Raw genomic sequence first — 16,889 nt, 5'->3', positions numbered from 1 at the left:
GAATTTGAGATTAACTGATGAATGAATGAAAATTGAAATTACTAACAAAAGTCGGAAGTGTGAACACATCTGAACTTCTGTTTTTTTTAATCAGTAAAATTTACCTAAGTAAATGACTTGGAGGATATACTTAAACTTAATTAAACTTACGTTATAAGCGTATCACAAATCCGTGACAGTGACAGAAAATTTTCAACAACAACATGACACATGGAAATGCTATGGCTTTCCAATTTCAATTATTGAAGATGTAAACAGTCAGTAATCACAAACTAAATTAGTCAAACTGCAAAATATAAAGATCAAATGTAACACGAATGCAACCTGTTTAGAACATGGAACAATTGAATTAAGTAAACATAAACTTTTCTCATTGATTAGGCTAACAGCACCACAAAGTATTACTTATAAGTGAAGAATTAATGCATCAACAAAAAAATTAAAATTGCAAAAATTAAAGTGAAATCACAATTTAAAATGAATAGTTTTAGATTTGATTTTTTGCATCAAGTACACTAATGCATCAAGATATGACTTTCTGCATCAAGTTCTCATTAATTCGGCTAGCATGACCACAAGGTATTACTTATAAATAAAAAATTAATGCATCAACAAATAAATTAAAATTGCAAAAATTAAAATGAAATGACATTTTAAAATGAATAGTTTTAGATTTGATTTTCTGCATCAAGTACACTGATTCTGGCTTCTCGCTCATTGTCAGCATAGTCGTATTTGTCAGGAGGCGTAGTCCCAATTGCTCAGATTCGTAGATTCGATGGGCTTATAACAGGAAGCTGGAACGAAGTTTTTTGTTGTGGTAGTTGCGATGCTTTTTTCTCTATAACTGTCTCGATGACAGTATTAGCAGTTTGCGTTCGTGTGGGGTCTGGAATCGGTTCTTGGTTGCTGACCGAGCATGCTGAGCTCTAAAACTCCTGGTAATCTGGTAATGTTCAATTTCTTCTGACTTTCGAAATTGCTGGACGATGCGGCCGTAGTATTGGTTATTGCAGACGATTTTCGATTGCGAGTTGTCGAGGCTTGGGATTTATTGGTTTTCTTGAGGAAAAAGCTTTAGAGATGTTGCCGTTCGCCTACGAAACCCGTGACGTAAGGTCTGCCTGACGATGCCGGATCTTGATATCACCTCTATACTTTTTTTCCAACTCTTTCGAGTGTAGTGCAATTTTTTCTTCAGTTGTTTTGTCATAAGGAAGTGGGCGCCTTTGAGCGTACTGCCAGAGGTCAGTATTTCGTTCGATTTCTGTGCCAAATTTAGCTATGTCGCTATGACGGACCTTTACCTCAGGAACATCGGTTTCTCTTATCACCGTTGTTGTCGGAGATATACGTACCACTGTACTTCCAGGCACCAATGTGTCCCACAGACCTCGCAAATCCCGCTTTTATGTTTGCAATAATTTCCTGGGCAGCTTCAGCTCTAATGATTGTTCCGTTTGGTATATCGGGTTAGATAGCTCTGGGTGAGGAATGAAACGGGATACTTCTTTGTTCTTCTCTCCTTTGTATCGTCACCCCGCATCCGCTGGGATTTTGTCATAGCCTCCTGAAGTAAAATGTCGCTCCTTTCCCTTGTCACCCATCTCTTATCGTCGATATAATCTTCCCCTAGGACTGTGTTTGCGTCTAAATAGTGATTTAAATTATTTGCATAAAAATGATTAGATGATTTTGGGGTTGTATTTATATTACTAAGTTGTGTATTTGGTTTTTTCCAAAAAGTGCTTGCAATTTGTTGTCTTGTGCTTGCATTTACGTAATTGATACACAATTGAATTTATTGTTTATTGCGTCTTTAATTGTGAATGTATTTTTTCTATTAGTTAACTTGAGACAGCTTAGTCGTCTTTTAATTGTTTGTATCAAACACTCCACTAATCCAATCGCTCTGTGATTGTAAGCACGCGCTGTAATAATTTTGATTTTATTTTGTTTGCAGAATTTTCTAACTTTATTTCCTACAAAACATTGTGCTTGATCTAGTCTAATATTTCTAGGAACTCCACGTATTTGAGTATAATCATCTAAAAATTTAACTACCTTGGGTCCGTTCGCTTTGTCAAAGACTTCTACTGTGGAATACATAGAAAACGACTGATTCATGCCAAAAATTTTACATCGTGGTCTTTTTCACTTGTATTTGGTTCACCAAATTCTATTTCTTTTGTTTATTAAGGAGCAATTTACTAGAGGCTGCCGTTACGATGCCGGTATTATGGGTTTAAGATTCTTACCAATCTCAATGCATGATTTGCACTTTTCAGCCTTTTTGAGGAATTCTCGGTGCATATATGGCCAAAATGCATATTGTCCGACGGTGATCATGCCCCAACTTCCTGGGTGCGTGAGGTGTAGTGATTCAAGTACTGTGCCTTGGATCGAGTTCGAGAAGGCCACTGTTTCGTCAAGGCGAACAAATCACGAACGAACGTGTAGATATCTCCAGTATGAGTGGAGGTAAGTATTGACGTCCCTGCATCTTTGTTGGCCTCCTTGAAAAACGCAATCCCTGACCTCTTTGAGCACAGCATCTTTGCTCGTCAACACAGCAAGGAATTTTTTGGTGAAGAGTTGAGTAATGTTGTTTTCGAAAACTTCCTCTTTATTAAGTACCAGATTTGGAGATGCAGGGCCTTCAAATGAGGAGCCAGTGGAGATTGCCTTTGAATTGGGAGTGGATTGGAAAGTGACTCGGTCAGTTGTAGATGCTGATGGAGTTTGCGGGGTGGTATTAGATGCACTCATGTTAGACTTATTTTAGAGTGTAAAAGTAGGTTGTTTACACTAGTGCTCAGAAGCAACTGATTTGTTCGTGAATTTCAGGCAAAAAGCATTTTGGAATTGTTTGTTTATTGAGCAACTAAGGCACGTGTGGAATGTGTGTGATTTACGCTGTTAAAGTGCTGTAATTGTCAGTTTTGTTGTATGGCAATTATATTAATTGCTGTAATCCCGTTGCGAATGAGGGTAAGTGTTGCAACCGCAAATTCCTCCTCAGTTTGTTTTTAACTTTAGCTTTTTGATTCGGTTGGCGAGAAATTTTATCTACCAGCCCTTTTTCCGCCCCTGGCGTGTGTTCAATTTTAAAGTCAAAAGGTAATAAGCAATCTACCCAGCGAATTAGACGGCTATTGTAAGATTTGTTAGATCTACGTTCTTTCATGATAGATAGTAACGCTCGATGATCAATATTATAGTGAATGATATTCCAACTAGATTATATTTAGAATATTTAACACAGCACACTACTCCTCATATTTCTAGTTCGTTAACGATTGACTTTTCTTTTTTTGAATTAAGGAGTTGAGACGAGAATGCGACTGTATGCCAACCTATTGGTGAACGCTGTTCTATTGCAACCCCTAATCCAGCTCTAGAGGCATCGCATTTGGTCCTGGTTTCAAATTGTTGATTGTAGTGTGTGTTTTCTGTGGCGTTTGCTACTTTTTCTTTTATTTGTTGAAAATGCCATTCAAGTTCACTAGTCCAAATGAATTTAGTATTCTTTTTAAGAAGTGGCGGAAGAGAAATACATAGTTGTGACAAAATCGGTATAAATTTGCCTAGTTAATGGACGGATCCTAAAAATAATTGTAATTATTTTAAATTTTTAGGTGCTGTTGTTCAATTTAATACTGCTGATGATTTAGTTTTGAGTGGTGCGGTTCCGGATTGAGTAAATTTATAACCCAACCATTGTATTTCTGTTTTAGCAAAGTGACATTTGGGTAGATTTATTCTCAAATTATATTCATCTAAATTTTAAGACACTTGTAGACTAACTTTAAGTGGTCTCCCTTTGAGCCACGATTAACAACAAGATGTCGTCTAAAAAGCAATGGGTGTTATCTAGACCAACTAAGGTGTAATCCATAACTTTTTGAAATGCTGCCGGCAGGTCAGTTAACCCGTAAAATAATCCAGCAAAGAAATGATATGTGTCTGTAACCTCACCGCGAACTATGTTAAAGTTGCAATGGCAGGAGGTTTCCGGGTCTAATTTTAATTGACTGTATGTGTATTTCAAATCCAATGTTGAGAAACAAGCTGTTTCATGTGAGGCATTTGTATTTAAATTTGTTGTATCGTGTCAATCAAGTTACCAGTATTAGGTTTTTGGTATTTATTTTTTGAATGGAATTTTTTTGAGTTTTTTAAAGTCTATTGCTAAACTAACGGTTTTATCTTTTTTCACTGTTATAACAATTGGTGATATGAAATTTTTATCTGAACAACTCTTCAATTTTATTATGTGTTTTTAATCTAATAATTTTTTAAGTTCTGAATTTAATAAGAGTTGAAGGTTCATAGGGACTCGTCGTCCTTTTTGATGATTCGGTGTAAAGGATTTGTGAAATGTAGATTAAACTGTGAGTTTTAATGGTTTACCGACTCTAGAGATTTGGCCAGGAAAATCAGGAGCTATTTGTTTCTTTATTAAACACAGCTATTTGTTTCTTTTGATCGACGTTTTTTACTTGTTTAGTTTGCGTCAGTGAAAGTCCAAGTTGTGGGAACAGATCTCGCCCAATAATGGCTCGTCTTTGACCATCTTCAACAACCGTGACGTTGGCCTTTTTAGCTGCCCAATCATTGCATTTCACCGACTTATGGATTACATTAACAATCTTGATTAATTCATTTGTGAAGGTTTTTATGTCGAGATTTTCCGGAGATGGTACCCAGTAATTGTCTTGACTATTCAATACAGCCGCGTTTGCTGGATTTTTGCTTATCATGGTGCGAACGCACTCCCAGTTCACTAATGCTTTTGTCTCAGTGCTTCCGAATCGAAAATGCATGTTTACCGAATCGGCTTCTCTGATGTTATCACAATTAGAAATTATAGCTACACAGTTGTCGTCGAATTTGTCATGATCAGAGTCAAAGTTGGCATCATATATACTATGTTTTGGCATCATAGTTTCAACTTGATTTACTTGTTCTCCAACCGTTGCAGACGTACCAATAGAAGCAGCTTCAGAAGAGGTGTCATCGACATTGTTGACCCGTGGTATCGGCTTTATTGGAATCTTCGGCTCTCAGCTGACTTTTGAAAAATAATTAGTAATTCCACCATTTGTGCAGTTTATTCCACGTGCAGGACAGTTGTGTCGTTGACTGGCCAACCAGGCGTAACCACAACTAGGGCAAATTGTAGGTTTCACAAAATTACTTGATGTTGATCTAGATCTACTCCAGGAGTTTTAAATACTGCTAATTGACGTGTTAGCGACCTCATTGGAAACAGTGTATGCACCTGTTCCCGATATTTTCAACTGGTTTTGAATACCCATCTCAATGTTTATTGCCACATCCAACGCTTTCCAGGCCGACCTCGTTTCTTTCAATAGTTCTCTTTGTATTTCTCCATCTTGTGGTTTTGGCGAAGAATACGTCTCGAATTATGAGTTCCTCATGGCTACCAAGTTCACAGTTCAGCGATAGCTCACAAAGGCATCCGTAAAATTTCTCTATTGGTTCTCCTTTGAATTTTTTTTGTATTTTAAATGTTTAACAGTCGAATGTTATGTTTCTGTGCTTAGTGAATATGTTATCCAAACTATCTCAAAGGTCCATTGTCGAGATTTGGTCAATCTGTATCGTTGGTTCTTGAGAACCGAATATGCGACGACCTTCCGTGCCAAGACTGAGGTATGTTAGTGAGACAGCTTTGGTATCACAGAACCTCCATGGTCTATCGCCACGCAATATTCCCTCCGCCTCATTCATCTGACATTTGTTGATCCACATATTTTCAAGTTGTTCGTTGCGAAATTTGCGATCTCTCTCACTTTGAGTTTGTCTGTTGCTGCCTCTCGTAGGATATCGATTGAGATGCCCTTTTTGGCGAGAATTGCCCAGACTTAGAGTTATTCTCCAACGTACCCATCTCAAAGGATGTTCCAGTGTTGGCCGTTCCCAATAGAGTTCTATCCCCAGAAGGATTCGTTCTTTAGGTGCATGTGATACCTCTGACCAAAGGGGTGTACAATTGAGCAACAAATGTTTGTCTACTTTAGAAGGGTTGGATTTGAGGGAAGAATCCAATGTAAATTTTGTAGCTTGCGATTACAGCCTTCACTTTTACCAAGCAATAGTTTTACAAATGTAACTTTATTATGACGATGTGGAATGCTGACTCACTTCCAAAACACGCTATTCTCACTTCATAACAGGAGAGATTGACAAGCAACTGAATTTGAGATTAACTGATGAAATAATGAAAATTGCTACCACTAACAAAAGTGGGAAGTGTGAACACATCTGAATACTTTACTTTTAGTTGGAGGTAAAACTACCTAAGTGAATGAGTTGTAAGCTAGGCTTAAACTTAAAGGATATCAGGACAACAAATAATTTAGTGCACCTTCAGAACTATGATATCACCGTATCGCATCGTGATATGTTTTTTTTAGCTGGAGCAAGTAGTTTGTTCTTGACATGAATTTGGACTCCTTTCGGTTTGACAATTTAAAATGAATAATTTCTGTTTTCGAACATTGGTCTTTGACGATAGTTTAGTTGGAAATGCTTCTCATATAGTAATTTGCAGTAATATTCTTTGTTAAAAAATCAATTGGAGAAATTCGATCTTTTATAAGTCCCTCCTACATGTCTAAAAATCAGACCAACCACAAACATATCGAAATCCCGCTGCCTATCTCTCACCTACCTAAAACCACCCCCCGACATCTACCCTCACCTGAGCACACCCCCAACTATCACCTGTACCAATTTGTTCTTACTTGAGCCTGCTCCCTCCTCGCGTATCTACTCTGCACCTACCTACCTACGCCTCTCTAAATCCCCAAAACTAACTCCGTTCCGATCTGCCTAAGCACCTACATACACCCCTTTTCTACCTTACCCCCAATTCTTATCAACCTGACACCTCCAAAACCCAACACTTCACCCACTCTACACCCACCTACACACTCCACACTTAGTCACGTCAATAACTAAAATTATTTTGTTTCTAACTATGTAATACTTTGTTGTTCTTTGATTTAAAAAACAGGTAGGTTTAACGGAGAGTTTTTAGTAGCCGCCGTCAGCCGCTCAACGACTATTTTTTAGGCGCTCTCCTTTTTTACAATTCGAAGAATTTTAATCGCTTTGCGCTCTCTTTTTTTAAGGTTTGGTCGCTCCAAAATGGTAAAGGGAGCGAGCAATTGAGTAGGTTTGAGGCAAGACTTTTTCAAAATACCTTTAAATTGGAGTTGAAATTTGGTGTTTGAACAATTTGGCGGTTTTTGAGAATTTTTTTCAGGTGCGTCAATTTAACTTCTGTTTTCAGATTCTCCTCTCCGTCAATGCTTTTAGGACGGTACTTACGTATTCTAATTGTGCCTATTTGCCTTTGCTTGAATTCATAAAGGGGCAGCTAAAACTTTCAGACTTTGCCGCTATTTGTTGTCATAAAATTTTACAAAATTTTATGTTTTGCCCGTTTTTTAAAAATATATGTTGTCTTTCCTGTTGGTATCATCAATAACAGGTCTGATTCATCAATAACAGGTATCATCAATAACAGGTTGCTAATGATGCATAAAAAACCTAAGTAATGGCTCGAGTTAATAGCTAAAGATTTTCATGACTTTGAGAATTTTTTATCTCTAAAATTTTGAGTGAAATTTTCGGTACTGCAAGTATTTACTGTACTTTTTTGTTGTCTTATCATTTAATCTCATTGCAGACAGGTCTCTGATTCCGCTAAAAAGGGGGAATTATTTTTGTTGATACAATAGTTTTTGTTCAAAGCTACCGTTTTCTCTGACTTTGCCGCTAATTGTTTTCAGTAATAATTATCGAACTTTTTGACTTTCTCGAGTTTTTCTTTTCAACTTTGTCGTCTTAACTTATTCTCATTATGGTCTCATTGGTTGCTAAAAAAGCTTCAACTGGTGCTAGTCTTTTCAGTTCATAGCTTTTGCTTTTTTCGACTTCTGCATTTGATCGTTTTTTTTAGTGATCTTATTGATTTTTTATAATTTGCTAGCAGTTTTTGTATTTTTTGCTGTCTTATCACTTAATCTTTTTGAGGACAGTTTTCAACCGTGGTCATTGACGACGCAATTATTTGATTTATTCGTATCCTTCAGTAGCTGTTGCGTTCTGTGACTTTTATATTAAGCATTTTCAAAAGCTTCAGAGAGTTCTATAGCAAAATTTGATTATTTTTGTCATATTATATAATATTATTAGTGAGAGAACCCATCGACTTTTGATGACAGTTTGCTAATGAGAAATGGAGAAATACAACTTACATTTCGTGTTCGTAGCATGGTTTTCGATGTTGATGCTGTGTTTTCAAAAATAAAAGTTGAATTTTTAGTCTTGCTTGTTTTTTTTGTACTGGTGTTGTTTTATTGTTTAGTCTCATTACTAACAGCTCTCACTTGCCTTTTAAATCGGAGTTAATGATTTTCAGGTCATAATTTAAAACAATTCTTTGAATTGTATTTCCAGACTTGTCCTGTTATGTTTTTAATTCGCTTTACCTTTCGATCACGTTTTTCGTTATTTATAAGTTACGACCTTCACGTTTGAACTCTTACGTACCTCACTCACTGGTTCAACTGAATGATTTTAAAAAATCTATCAATGCACTCAATGAATAACGCAAGATAGTGAATACGATCAAGGTCAAAAGAGCAAAACCAAAAGAGACGGGATAAACTGATAAAGCCCGGTCATTAAGTCATTGAGAACTAAGTTACCAAATTTCCTTATTGTTTGCTAGCTGACATTGGTTATAAGCTTATTAGCTTTCAGTTTAGAAGTTGTCTCAAGTTTAATTTTAAAATCCAACTGAAAGTGCACGCCAGATTGGAATAATTTTTGACACTGAAAAAAAACAAAAATTGGTCAATTTATCTCTTCTTTTTTCTTTTTCCGTTTCAATTCTGATGTGCATCAAGCGCGTCAACGGCGGCTATTTTCCGGCAGTCTGCCGGCTATGTTTTATTTGCTACTCTTTGAGTCATTTTGGGTACTCTATCAGCTATGGTTTTAAATTAGATTTTTCGCTTGCTCAATTTTATCGTCCTCAAAAGCGGGCCGCTGGATATAAGTGGTCGATTGTTTGTTTGAGAGCAATTCATCTGACGTTAGTGTGTTATGATAAATTCGAGTCCAAGGTGGCAGTAAATAACTTTTTAATAAGTCTATGGACGAATTTTAATTAACAAATGCGGGGAACCAGTGTAATTGAGGGGCTAATTTTTTGCTCTCAAAAAAAATTTGGCTGCAATTTTATTAGGCCTGCTGTTTTATTTTGACCAGTTGTCTTCGGACTCCTGGTCCTCAGAAAAAGATTAACCGGTATAGCCCTGATAGATTCGAGCTCCCTCAAGTCTTTCGAGAGCAATTCGCCCGACTTTAGTTGCTCTTAAGTGAAGTTTGAAATAATTAATGGAAACCTGTGGGTCTTCTTATGACAAAGTTAAATATGTTGGTGTCTTCTTATATTGGCGACTTTTTTACGACTCGAGGGGGAGATATTGTGATCTATTTCTTGTCGGTCGAGTGTTCTAACAAGATGTAAAAGTAAATGCGAGCATATGTTCAACCTATGATTTTTGCTTGTTGTTTAAAATAATTGAAGAATGGAGAGAAGAGAGCTGCGTCTTTGTTCATAGCGTTTTTCAATAGATAAGCGAACAAAGTACGTGTGAACAAATTTGCTATAAGCGAGCCAATTTTTGTCACTAAGTGCGATTTTTTTCAATCAGACAGGTCTCTGATTCCGCTAAAAAGGGGGAATTAATTTTGTTGATACAATAGTTTTTGTTCAAAGCTAGCGTTTTCTCTGACTTTGCCGCTAATTGTTTTCAGTAATAATTATCGAACTTTTTGACTTTCTCGAGTTTTTCTTTTCAACTTTATCGTCTTAACTTAGTCTCATTATGGTCTCTTTGGTTGCTAAAAAGGCTTCAACTGATGCTAGTCTTTTCAGTTCATAGCTTTTGCTTTTTTCGACTTCTACGTTTGATCGTTTTTTTAGTGATCTTATTGATTTTTTTTTAATTTGCTAGCAGTTTTTGTATTTTTTGCTGTCTCGTCACTTAAACTTTTTGAGGACAGTTTTCAACGGTGGTCATTGAGGAAGCAATTAATTGATTTATTCGTATCCTTCAGTAGCTTTTGCGTTCTGTGACTTTTATACTAAGTATTTTCAAAAAGCTTCAGAGAGTTCTATAGCGAAATTTGGTTTTTTTTGTCATATTATATAATATTATTAGTGAGAGAACCCATTGACTTTTAATGACAGTTTGCTAATGAGAAATGAAGAAATACAACTTACATTTCGAGTTCGTAGCATGGTTTTCGATGTTGATGCTGTCTTTTCAAAAATAAAAGTTGAATTTTTAGTCTTGCTTGTTTTTTTTGTACTGGTGTTGTTTTATTGTTTAGTCTCATTACTAACAGCTCTCACTTGCCTTTTAAATCGGAGTTAATGATTTTCAGGTCATAATTTAAAACAATTCTTTGAATTGTATTTCCAGACTTGTCCTGTTATGTTTTTAATTCGCTTTACCTTTCGATCACGTTTTTCGTTATTTATAAGTTACGACTTTCACGTTTGAACTCTTACGTACCTCACTCACTGGTTCAACTGAATGATTTTAAAAAATCTATCAATGCACTCAATGAATAACGCAAGATAGTGAATACGATCAAGGTCAAAAGAGTAAAACCAAAAGAGACGGGATAAACTGATAAAGCCCGGTCATTAAGTCATTAAGAACTAAGTTACCAAATTTCCTTATTGTTTGCTAGCTGACATTGGTTATAAGCTTATTAGCTTTCAGTTTAGAAGTTGTCTCAAGTTTAATTTTAAAATCCAACTGAAAGTGCACGCCAGATTAGAATAATTTTTGACACTGAAAAAAAAACAAAAATTGGTCAATTTATCTCTTCTTTTTTCTTTTTCCGTTTCAATTCTGATGTGCATCAAGCGCGTCAACGGCGGCTATTTTCCGGCAGTCTGCCGGCTATGTTTTATTGCGCTACTCTTTGAATCATTTTGGGTACTCTATCAGCTATGGTTTTAAATTAGATTTTTCGCTTGCTCAATTTTATCGTCCTCAAAAGCGGGCCTCTTTAGTTTAAAATTAAGCAATTCACCGAAGCTGTTTCCAGGAGACAATTTTATCTTTAAAACTTTGTTGATATTCTTATTAATGTCTGACCCCTTCAGTCACTCCCTCCCTCCCCAACACTTCATCGGTCCACAGCACAGCATCTAATTATTTGAACCCCCTCTCGTCCGGCCATGCCAACCGTACACCCATCGCTTGACATCCCCTCTATTGACCCACACTTTGCTCAACCCCCCTATTCTAGCATCACCAAGCCCCTGCTGGATATTAGTGGTCGATTGTTTGTTTGAGAGCAATTCATCTGACGTTAGTGCGTTATGATAAATTCCACTCCAAGGTGGCAGTAAATAATTTTTTTAATAAGTTTATGGACGAATTTTAATTAACAAATGCGGGGAGCCAGTGTAATTGAGGGGCTAATTTTTTGCTCTCAAAAAAAATTTGGCTGCAATTTTATTAGGCCTGTGGTTTTATTTTGACCAGTTGTCTTCGGACTCCTGGTCCTCAGAAAAAGATAAACCGGTATAGCCCGGATAGATTCGAGCTCCCTCAAGTCTTTCGAGAGCAATTCGCCCGACTTTAGTTGCTCTTAAGTGAAGTTTGAAATAATTAATGGAAACCTGTGGGTCTTCTTATGACAAAGTTAAATATGTTGGTGTCTTCTTATATTGGCGACTTTTTTACGACTCGAGGGGGAGATATTGTGATCTATTTCTTGTCGGTCGAGTGTTCTAACAAGATGTAAAAGTAAATGCGAGCATATGTTCAACCTATGATTTTTGCTTGTTGTTTAAAATAAATGAAGAATGGAGAGAAGAGAGCTGCGTCTTTGTTCATAGCGTTTTTCAATAGATAAGAGAACAAAGTACGTGTGAACAAATTTGCTATAAGCGAGCTAATTTTTGTTATTAAGTACGATTTTTTCAAAACAGTTAGTTTTTCATTTTGAGTCTAATTTTTTCAAAACAATTATATATTTCAGCCATATGAACTTTTGCTTGTAAGTTTCGAAGTGTTTATGATCATCGCAAAAAGAAATAGTCTACTTTTAGAAGCTACGTTGGGCTGTTTTTGTCATTTTGGCATTTTAGACGCTTTTTTCTCGGTTTTTGTATACTGGTTCACTTTTTTTGTGTAGTTTGGGAGTTTTTTATTGCTATCAGTTTTGTAAACCAATTTGGTGAAATGTTCAGTTAAACGCTTTCAATTTTGAGTTCTTTCTGTTGAAGAGAAATGACTGAAGTTCAAAAAATTTTTGTCTTTTTGAAATTTTCTGATCATTTCTTTTGTCGTTATGCTTTTTGGAATACTTTTTCTTGAGTTTAGTTTTTGTTTTCCCTCTTATTTGGAACTAATTTAAAGGTCTTTTTTACAGGAACATGAAAACCTGAAAAACCACTATTCGCTGAAAAAAATGTAGAAAAATTTTCTCCCTTCATTTCTGTTTTTTTTTCATGTGTTTTTTATTCTTTCTTTGTGTTTTTTATTTTTTATGAAAGAGCTTTGAAGTCGCAACTTGTGAAAAAAACTCTAGGAAAAATTTATCGGATTCTGGTTTTCTCTTTTTTTAATAAAATCGGTTGGTAATTAAAGACCTTTAAAAAGCAAAAATTTTATTACATTTAGTTAGAAACAGTTCAGTTGGGGCCTTAAATGAAATAGTAAGCAAGAACAACTTTTTGCTTATTTTGTTCAATTAAGAGGTTTGAATAGGCGAATTAATTATTTTTAATTTTAGTTTGAGATCATTTTCAAATTTTAGTGTTATTAATCTGAGTTTTATGCTAATTTTGAGGTTTTTCATCAATTTTGCTCTTTTTAAACTACTTAACCAAATTATTGGGCGTTATTTTGTTCCCTTTCAATCAATAAACAATCATCTCGGCCGTCGATTGACATCGTTTTGAGATATCAATAATTTTGCAGTTTTGATTGCTGTAATTTTTTTTGTTTGGAAATCTTCACAGAGTTGAGACCTTGGAACGTTTTTTTTTGTCAATTACTTGCAATTATTCTTCGAATTTGGAGACGTTTATCAGCCTTTTATGGCTTCTTCATTGCTGTGTGAACAATTTAAAGATGCCAATTCGATTTGAGAAATTTTTTCGTTTTCATGTGCGCTTCTATTATATGAGATAATTTAATTTTTATTTTTTTTTGCTCACTCAATTTCTGTCGCTAAAAAAATTATTAATTGACTTTAATTTGTTTTTTTTCCGTGGTTCCAGTTGGTAATGGTGTTCTAAAAGCGCTTTTTGTTGGCACAGACTCTTTGATTCTTCTCCGGAATTCTTCTGACTATGTTTTTTTTTCATTAACATTATTCCCTTAACCGTTTTGACTTTTCGAGTAACTTTTAAGCCGTTGATTTTTTTTCGTTTTTCCGTGATCCAAATTTCTCTTCCATTCACAAGTGTCAGCAGCTGAATTCAAATGGCTGCAGATCTCAAATGAAAAGTGCACTGAAACTCGTTTAATTTTATTTTTATATATATTATTGATTATAGAGGTATATAATAACCTCTAATGACGTCATTTGATGACCCCTTTACGAATTTAGCTATCATAGTTTAATTTTGTGGCACCGGTCTTGCACAGCTATCTTCTCTGTGGAAACCACAGCAGACGTTAGTGTTTTAACTTTGGAATTGATCCGTAAATTAAAATAAAACTTTTTTGAAGTTGGCTAAAATCAGCACTTATTTTAGCGAAAACTCTTGCCGTGTTGTCTTGAATCCCACCCCCAGTAGTTTTCATAAAAATATCATACAATTCATTTAGTAACTGATACCACCTCGGACTTGCCATACAGTGTATTTCCTTACTATACCACTGTGTACACGCAGCTTACCTTTGTTAGAAAGCTTACCAGCACTGAACCAGTCTATTACAAGTTTAAAATATATCATCAGTGCAGTTTAAGATCAAAGAAACTTCTCAGACTTAAATTGTAAACTCAGAAAAAAATCCAAAAACAAGGAAATGAAAATTTCGAAGATACATATTATGCTTAGAAAAAACTGATTACCTGCCGCTTAAAGCACATAGTATAGATAACTTACTGGGTGGGTGGTGTGTGCGAATGGTTAACTTGTAAGAGCCTTGTAAGTCGAATGGTTAACTTGTAAGAGCCTTGTAAGTCGAATGGTTAACTTGTAAGAGCCTTGTAAGTCGAATGGTTAACTTGTAAGAACTTGTAAGTCGAATGGTTAACTTGTAAGATCCTTGTAAGTCGAATGGTTAACTTGTAAGAACTTGTAAGTCGAATGGTTAACTTGTAAGATCCTTGTAAGTCGAATGGTTAACTTGTAAGAACTTGCAAGTTTTTGGAAGAAAAACTTGCAAGGCGATGCATCGCCTTGTAAGTTTCTGCCATAAACTTGCAAGTTCTTACAAGATAACCATTCAGCCTCGACCCGGGTATCATTCAATTCTACATCTGCAGCTAGGATGTACCGTATAACGACATAGAAAACTCAAACGGTCAATAAAGTCTATGATACGCTGAAACAAGAAAATGTCAAATACTGAAATAGTACACAAACGTCTATGAATAGTCTGGCAATTGCAATGGTGCAGTACTTGATTGCACTGGTGCAATGCACTGGATGGTTACTCGGAAATAGTCTTCACCGTATTAAGATCGTTCCTATATTTTTCTCCCCTAAACTGTCAAAACTATCATTTATTTCTTGGTTGATTTCATAAAAGGGTTTGTATGACTTAATAAATGATTCAAATGACATCTATTACGTGGCCAATGTCCAAAAAAAAACAAATTTCTATAAGTTTTGCTTTTGTGGAAACGAGTGACAATATTTAGTCACTCTTTTTGATGTATTGTGACCAATTTCTTCGACGAAATAGCGATACACCAAAGTTACTTATATCTAATAAAAAGGCTTCCATAGTATTCACGGAAAAAACCTTAAAAAAATTGTTGTGCAGGTAATTAGCCTAAAACTTGATTATCCCACCAATTTTATTAGTAATTAATTGAGACCAACTTCAAAGACTGGTTCTGAGAATACTCAGAATCGTCTTCTTAAACAGCAGTTGGGCAGATAAAAGGTTACTCCAGAGATAACCCGAAGTTTACCACGTGTCAAGAGGACCATGATGTCAGCGACAGGGCTGCAGAGCATACGACAAGCAGGCATCCTTGAATTGGCCATCACAGTCAAAAATCTGCCAGAATTCCTGACAGCGCTCAAGATAATGATCTCCCACGCTATCCTCAAAAACAGGACTGCAAAATTTTTGAGATCAATGCTGACCAGTTCAACCAAAAGTTCAGAGACATTGAGATAGAGAACTGCATCGGAATCATCCACAAACGCATCAACTTGCCTTCTGTACTCAACAAGCAAGAGTAGCAAAAGGCTGACAGACCGCCTTCTTATTGAACGCTTTCAGATGACTACCACCACTGATTTCAATGACGACACCAACTCCAACTGACCCAACCAATGAGAGAGAGAGAGAGAGCGACCTAAGATAGCAGGGAATATGACTGCTCGCAAAGTTGTGGTTCGGACTGGAAACCACACATACAAAACTTTCATCGCATCGCAATAGATTCTTCAACGATGAAGAAAAATGACGCGTTGGAACTACTGATTTATGGCAATGGATGTAGTGCCAATGGTTTTCAAAATAGCTTGAAAAACACGAATCGTGGAATACATTTGCGCATATATCCAAATGTGAACCAAATTTGAACTAAATTTGCTAATTTTAACTTGTTTTCACACTTACAACTCTAATCTTAAACCATGGGCCGTGAAAGTAAGTGACAAAATTGGCAAAATTTACTCGAAAAATTGGCCAACTAATATCCTACATGGTGCTTGTGTGTCCTTGTATGACTACTATAAGAAATGGACACCCTGGTTTAGAATACCTCCCCGACGTAAATTTGACAGCTATCGAACGAAGCAAAGACAAAACATGAGCTGGATTTGTATATATTTCAGGAGTTCTACACTAAGCCGCCAGCGTGTATAGTGTGTCAATCTGTGGAGGTGTGCTTAGAACATGATGATTGTTGTCCCCCATGCAGATGTGACCAATTCGACCATTTCTGCAGAGTGAAAGACTCGTCCAATCAAATATAACTGGAAACTGTACTTTTCAATTGTTGTTGTACATTAACTATTTTCTGAATAGCTTATTAACTGTTCCTGTTCTTCCACTTGAATTTCGTTTTTAAAATGTTATGGCTCTTGACTATTAAAATAAAATCAAGTAAAAAACTAAAATTTGGGTTACGCCTGGTTGTCACCGGAGGAGGAAAGGGGACATTATATAGCAATATATGCTTTTAGACTGTCCCGTTTTCAGCGAGAACAGTTTAAATCAAGCTAAATCATGTTTTGGTTAATTTTGTTATCACTTAGTATATGCTAGGAAAAAGTCTTGGTCGCCCGATGGACTTAGTGCCCTGACAGGAGGGCGCTTGCGCCAGAGTTCTGAACAAGAGGCCGGAGCAGACTAACATTTTGTTCCAACGTATTTAGAGAACCAAAAGATAATTCAAGTTAAGGGTATAATTTTGCAGAGTATTGAACAAAATAGTTTTCGTCAATTTCTCTAATTTTTTTACGTTTTCAGCAATTTCAATCATCTTTTTCTCCAATTCATCGTCACTAACCCAATTAAGCCTTAATATAAAAGAGCCAAATCGACCCTAATCTTTTGACCCAATAGACATTTTTGGTGCAGCTATATGATCAGAGATAGAAATGTTTTCAACAC

General features: G+C 36.0%; 1 protein-coding gene across 1 annotated transcript in view; it reads left to right on the top strand.

Annotated features, from left to right (window-relative positions):
• Window positions 1-16,349, top strand: part of LOC142342372 (uncharacterized) — a 50,065-nt gene extending 33,716 nt beyond the window's left edge. The window contains exon 3 of the mRNA XM_075393678.1: window positions 16,109-16,349. Coding sequence (XP_075249793.1) covers window positions 16,109-16,249 — 141 coding nt within the window. The 3' untranslated portion in view covers window positions 16,250-16,349. The remainder of the gene's footprint in view (window positions 1-16,108) is intronic.
• Window positions 16,350-16,889: the final 540 nt, after the last annotated feature.

Source organism: Convolutriloba macropyga, chromosome 7 (assembly GCF_964194025.1).
Source record: "Convolutriloba macropyga chromosome 7, txConMacr16.3, whole genome shotgun sequence".
Taxonomy (NCBI): domain Eukaryota; kingdom Metazoa; phylum Xenacoelomorpha; order Acoela; family Convolutidae; genus Convolutriloba; species Convolutriloba macropyga.
The sequence above is the reverse complement of the archived record's forward strand: the minus strand, read 5'-3'. Positions and strand labels throughout refer to the sequence as shown.